This window comes from Anabas testudineus, chromosome 21 (assembly GCF_900324465.2).
Source record: "Anabas testudineus chromosome 21, fAnaTes1.2, whole genome shotgun sequence".
In the NCBI taxonomy this organism is placed as follows: Eukaryota; Metazoa; Chordata; class Actinopteri; order Anabantiformes; family Anabantidae; genus Anabas; species Anabas testudineus.
In genome coordinates this window covers 4,187,606-4,194,224 of record NC_046629.1, presented here as the reverse complement: position 1 = coordinate 4,194,224, position 6,619 = coordinate 4,187,606, and the positions used below count along the sequence as shown (strand labels likewise).

General features: G+C 35.9%; 1 protein-coding gene across 2 annotated transcripts; it reads right to left on the bottom strand.

Moving 5' to 3' along the window:
- Positions 1–1,267: 1,267 nt before the first annotated feature.
- On the bottom strand, positions 1,268–6,348 carry cd28 (CD28 molecule). 2 transcript variants are annotated; one of them, XM_026375826.1, is made up of 6 exons: positions 6,240–6,348; positions 6,056–6,129; positions 3,480–3,730; positions 2,826–2,982; positions 2,553–2,710; positions 1,268–1,857 (listed from the first exon to the last, which is right to left on the bottom strand). In XM_026375826.1, the coding sequence occupies exons 2-6, from the start codon at positions 6,126–6,128 to the stop codon at positions 1,756–1,758; spliced, it is 741 nt and encodes a 246-aa protein (XP_026231611.1). In that variant the 5' UTR covers position 6,129; positions 6,240–6,348; the 3' UTR covers positions 1,268–1,755. The 2 variants fall into 2 exon arrangements, with proteins under 2 accessions (XP_026231611.1, XP_026231612.1); XM_026375827.1 differs by lacking the exon at positions 6,240–6,348 and having other exon boundaries at positions 3,528–3,730; positions 6,056–6,190.
- Positions 6,349–6,619: the final 271 nt, after the last annotated feature.

Below are 6,619 nucleotides of genomic sequence, written 5' to 3'. Positions count from 1 at the left end.
GAAAGTCCCCGTTCTGACAAAAAGCCACTCTTATCAAGTTAAACAGAGCCGAAGTTAAAGTTTTATTAGTTTAGTAGGAAGTGGTTTATACTTTCATCTCAGACCTGCAGACTATAGCAAATGAACTGTAAGGCTATCTCTACTGTATGTTAAGACAAAGCAGCAGTAATCACACGCGTTAGCAAATAGCAACTTTTCTATTTGATCTGTGATTAGAATTAAAATCTCAGCTCATGTGGTGATTTTCTACCTGAGCAGTGTGGACTCTAGTTGTTTTGTTCTCTTGAACAAACTTTCTGAACTTTCTATATTCTTCTGTGAATAATTAGTTGTTGTGTTATTGTGTCTGTGCAGGTGGTTATTACACAATATGGACACGAGGGTGTGTTGATGTGCTTTGACATTCTGAAAAGGCTCATCAGCAGCCTCTGCAGTCTGCAGCCTGTCATTACTGTACATGCCACAGTATCAAAGTGCTGACTGAAACAAACATGTCACTTATTGTTTTTCTTTTTTTAATATATTTGATAATAATATATTTACAGCAGTGTTTTTCTATCCATTTTGCATCTCAATTGTTTTATTTATAATACTGATAATCTTGTTTCTCTTTTAAAATATCTGTAATTCAATCTTTAATTCATTCATTCATAATTCATATATATTCAGTTTAATTTACAGACAGAAAAAAACTATTATGTTAAGGGGATATTAATAGTTTGTAAGTTGTTTCTGGTGCTTGGTTCTGTGGTATGTTAGAATAATGCTCATGTTTACGCTCCATGTATCAACACTTGGTGACTGGTGTGTTATTTAGAAGTATATGACCCCAACATTATAATAAAAAATATAATGAAACTATAATAAGTTCACATGCAAGTAAACTAAAGTAACTACTAAAAGTAGCAGTTCAGTAATGCAGTAATTCATAATAATACATCAGCATTCATTAGCTCATTATAAAATAATTTTCTTATTTAAAAGTGTCTCATAGCTAAAGCTAAACTAAAATAAATGTGGAGTAAAAGTAGCATAAACTACAAATACATTAGTAAATTGCAACTACCTCTAAACTGTATTTATGTACAGTATTTGAGTAGATGTCCTTACTTAACACATCCGGTATTCATGTTTTCATAAAAATAATATATAAAGCTTCTTAAGACAATGTGGTAATTAATATGTATAAATACAAATATATAACAACAATTTTGTAGAAACTTTATTTTATAAGAACATTCAACATAAATATTTGAACATTGCCATAGCAAAAAAAAATTACAGTATAAATCCTGTAATAATAATTCACAGTCAAAAAGCTTTTCTTATCAAAAGTGCAGATACAAAGCGTTGCATTGTCTAAGCTGGAGCGCTCAGCAGACGAAACATTAACTGATTCATTTTTTATACACACAAGTAGTTTGAACACAGCATGAGCCATACAAGCTTCTCCAGCTGCAGCTTCAGTGGAAAATGAGTCAAAGCTACAGCGATTTAATATTACGTCAGTTTACAACAACGTAAACATTATTTTTGTACTTAATAAGTAAAACATTCACAGACACCTAAATGTCATTTTGAGTTTTTACATTTCGAACCTCAATCATAACAGAGGTGATAGTTATTTCTTTAACTTTAACGGCCAGAACTGAGCCTACCTGTATATTTCTCTAACTCTCTTTAAGAAGCAAAGATATTCTAATATCTTCAGCAGATCAAATGCTGCTTTGCAGAAATGTGCATTTCCTCTTTTCTTCATGCAATGTTTTCATAAGAAAATTCAACAGCATCGACCTTGTGAGCTCCACCGGGCACCGTTCTGACAACCTCCCTCTTCCCTCGTTCACACTGGACAGTCTGCGAGAGGACAACACACAGATCAGACTTTGACACACAGTGGTTGATAATTAGCTGTTGTTTAATATTTATTATAAAAAAGACTGGGTTAAATCCAATCTTTCTTTTCCTGTGCAAAAGTTTGACCTTTGACCTACTTCATAGCTTCAGATTTGCTGTATGATAATCTGATGAGCTAATTTTGGCATTGGCACCATGTAATCACTGCATCAGCTTAAAAACTACCATAAATGTAGATTTGACAAAAGTTCTTAAAGCTACAATGTGCAACTTGAGCTAGCGCTAGCACGAGACTGCTCCACCCTGTTCTCCCTGCCCCTGCAGTGTTCACTGCTTCAGATGAACTTACAACAAATAAGAAACTAAAAAACACACTAATCAAGCAAAGATAATTCAAATTCAAGGTATTTTCATGGGGCTGAGGAATTCATGTCAATCGCCTCTTTGTAGGAAAGTAGGAGAGAACAGGTGTTGAGTTTTAGAGCTTTTTGAAATCTGGGTTTGTGTCTAACAAGTCACATACAGCAGTAAAAACTACTATTAGAACAGATATATAAATAAATATAATAATAACAACAAATGCAATAACTTTAATCAAATTTTATCATAAAATACTAATAAAATTAATGTTTCACAGCTAATAACAAGTTTAACTAATCATAAAATGAGTAAAAATGAAATAATTGTGCTCTGACCTGGAAGTAGATAATAAGGATGAGGACACATATGATCAGTATCACCAGCACGACCACAGGAATACCGACTGATGATAGTGTCTCATCATTCTCATCACCCGCGTCTTCATCACTCTGCTGTGCAATATGTGTCTCAACCGCCTGCTCAGCACAACTGTCTGTGGGGAAAGAAAGCAAATGGATGTAGACTAAAAGAGAAACAGAAATCTGTGAGCTGTGAACTCAGTGGGTGAATATGCAAGTGGCTGTCTGAGCGGGGTGTGGGTGTCTCACCTAAGACATGAATGAGTGAGCCGTTGCCAATGAGCCGCAAGTATGGTGGAGGGTAGAAGATTTCTATGTCACAGCGATAAATATCTGTGTCTGTGGCTTTCAGTCCGGACACTGTCACCTCCACAGCACCCTCTCTCACCTGAGCAGTGCACTGCACCTGAAACACACATCAAACCAGGCTTTCTCAAGTGTTTTTGTTTTTCCCTACACCTAAAGGTGCATCACAACAATGTGGAAGGCAGCAGGGCAAAACGCATTGTAGTCTTGACTTCAGCATCATCAGGGCAAAACTAAATGTAAAGCATCCTTCCTAATGGACACACAACTTTAATAATATTATGACTAAAGAATACAGTCAAGGAATTGATCATGTTTGGTTGTATATAATGTCCAAGACTCAATCTTGTATTAACAATGATGCAAAATGTTTCCTGGTTGCTGCTTGTGTGATCAAACACATTTATCTTGTGAGCTGTCATGAATATTACAACCTTTCAGAGAGGTATACTTTTATCATGTTGCCTTTGCTTTAATTTATGTCCTATAATAAGTGATGATGCATGTATATTAATGTATTATAACATTACTGAGTCTATTTGAATCAAACTGATATCATTTGATGACATTTAAACATCCTTTCATCTGCAGACTTACCGCTCCCTCTGTCTTCACACCTGTCACACTCTGTTCTGTGAAGCTCACCATGGATGAGCAGATCTCCTGGCTGCTCTGGAGGCCTTTCAGCAGAGTAACACGGAATTCCTCAGGGTCAGGGTGAGGGTATTGGGCGCTTTGTTCATCATGGGATTGGACCTGGTGGTAGGCGGGTCGGGGCTGGATGACGCATTGAACTTTTGCCGTGCCATTGTTGCTCACCACTTTGTACGGCTGGATCACCGTCACATCTGTCAGGGAAAAAAGGAAAGGTTAGAAATGGACTGGTGTGCATTGCATATTTGAGTCATCTGAGAGTTTTGACCTCATGATGAAGTCCTAAATCCAAAAGGCAAAAACCAATCTGCAGGTTGACCTTTTGAGATTTAACAGATACATTTGTAAGGCAAGCACCAAACATTTTACAGCTAATTATGCATTTTACAGGCAGATGTAAAGAATAGAAAAGGGTATTAACTGTCATTCTCTTTGATAAATCACTCCACAGCAGAATTTAATGGCTATATTTTCTTTTGTTACCCAGCGCAGCTCTGTTAAAACTGCCTTCCAAACTAAAGGCTTCACGCCCACACAGCACTGTCTTCAACACATGGAATCATAAAAACGAAACATTGTGGTTTGACTGCACGCAGCAGCTCTGCAGAAGTCTCACACGTTCCCAACATTAAACAAAATCAGGTGATTCCTTATTGTAGCCAACCAGCTGCTAGTTAGTTAACCAAACATGTTCCACCTAGTGTTTCCACGGAAAATACACATAAAATTCGTTATTAACCCTTTCATCCGAAGAAGATAAGCAAGCAAATAGCCAATGCCTCAAATTAGCAAAGTTATAAAGTGTTATTGGACACTTCGTTATTGGTTATTGGGTTATTTTAACCATAATCTGCATATAATCGCTAAGTGATCTGTATTAAATGCTAGCCTTTGACACAGACAGCCATTAAATTGCACAACTTAACGAGCGTTCAAGTTGGACTGCGGCAGTGTTTAACCAAATCTATGACAATCAATTTTCGTTTTGGAAAATATGCTTTTACGTAACAACTGGAAACTGCAGTAAACAGTTGACCTCAGTTACCCACTGGTAAAACCGTGTGTTGTTGTTTTTATGCTTCAGTTTTTGTAAACATGTTAAACAAACATGACATAACATGACTTTTAGTGAAGCTCAGACAAGCTTCAGACATAGCTAGGTTGTCTGTTTCCAGTCTTTGTGCTGAGCTAAACAGCTGTTGGCTGCAGCTCCTGCACAGATAACAAAGCACTATTTATCTTCTCATGTAACTCTCTGCCAAAAAAATAAGTGTAGTCTATTTCCTAATTACCTAATAATCATTTAGGGGTTTTAGCATTCTGGATGGTTTCATTTAGTGCAAAAATGAAGCAAGTTCCTAAAAGGCATCATACCTGTCTTCATACTTTATACTGAAATACTTATAAATACTGTAACTTCATACATGCTACATTTTGTTGAATCAGTACTATACTGTATATAATATACTTTCAAGCTAACTCAACTTCAAAATGTATAGTTTGTAGTGAGAACATATAAACATTAGTCTAACTTAAAATTATGAGTTGAATGAATGAGCATCTGTGGATTTATTCAAGTCATTCAATTAAGTTTAAGTTTTTAGAGGGATAAAACTACTAAACTTCCTACTGTTCACTGTTTGGTGGTTAAACCTCTCCACATATTCTTTTCACTTTGAAAACCTAATTTTGCGTCTTTGCTATATGTTAAATTAAGTCATGGTTGTGTTATTTTAGTCATAGCGATGCTAACCTTCACAGACTTTAGGTTAAGTTGCTATCCCTATGCACTTTGTTCTGGTTCTGGCACAAAGTAGCAGAGGTGATAAGTACATGTACTCAAGTATTGTACTTAAGTTCCATTTTATTACTTTTACTTCACTATATTTACCATTAGGTACTGTGTTGTAGGAGTAAATTCTTATAAAAGCCATTATATCTGAATAAAATGCTGATGTATCATTTGTGGATAAACCTTCTGTCACTATCTGGTGGTTAAAATCAGCCACACCTATACTGACTGCTGTTGTTGTTGTGTGTGAGTAACAACAACAATATTTTAGCCAGATATTTTCACCTTCTGTCCAAAGCTTTGATCTGGACATTCAACATTGTTTAAAATACACTGTTTTCTTAGTGGAGAACTTCCTTTTGTGCATGTTTTTACATAAACTTACTTAAACTTTACCTATGTGTACTTATGTGTAGCAAAAACAATAGTTCACTGTGTCTTGGTTGCTGAACTTGACCTAACTTACAAGAATCATTAAAATAACAGCCCTTTTCTTAGTATATTATTGGTTTAAATTAAATGAAGTGCTTGGCTGTGGAGTAAGAAAGGAGTCATCACAGGCTATGGTCATGCTTTTAGTTAGTAGAGTCTACAAATGGTCCAGCAAAAGTGTCACTTGAAGCCTTATTGAACATCTGTTGTCCTTTGTCACCTAATAGTTTAGTCTTTACACTGCTAACAGCACAACGTCATATTAAAACATGATTAAAAGTGTGTTTATACTCACCACTCCACACAGGCAGGCAGAGACACAGGACTGTCAACACAATCCATTCCATCATGTAGTGAGTCAGGAACATCCTACAGTATTTCAATACAGTTACACAATAAGTCACCTACAAGTCACAAAAGGCTAGTGAGCTCACACTGAACAAAATTCATTGAAATACAGCAAAAACAGTGAAACTCACCTTTATAGTTTGTGCTTTTCCCTCAGCTGTCATGGAAACTGTTGTACAGGAAGTGATGACGATGTTTTGCCAGTAATAAGAGACGGCAGGGTTGTTACTGCGGCTCTGCAGGAAAGCTGAGAAGAACAAATTTCAGCAATTTTATTGCATTTCGGCATCAATAGCCTCTGTATCTAAAAACAAAACGAATCTAAAAATCTTAAACATTGCACACTGATGGTGTGTTTTTGTGTATGGGCAAAGTTACATGACAGTTAAAGTCCAATAAAAGGTAAAAACTGAAACCAGTTAGTTTAGTCAGTACATTAAAGAAGAAACCGACTTCAAACATGTTAATAAGAAACCTGTGAACTTATGTTTCAAAAGAATCCTTCTGTTCT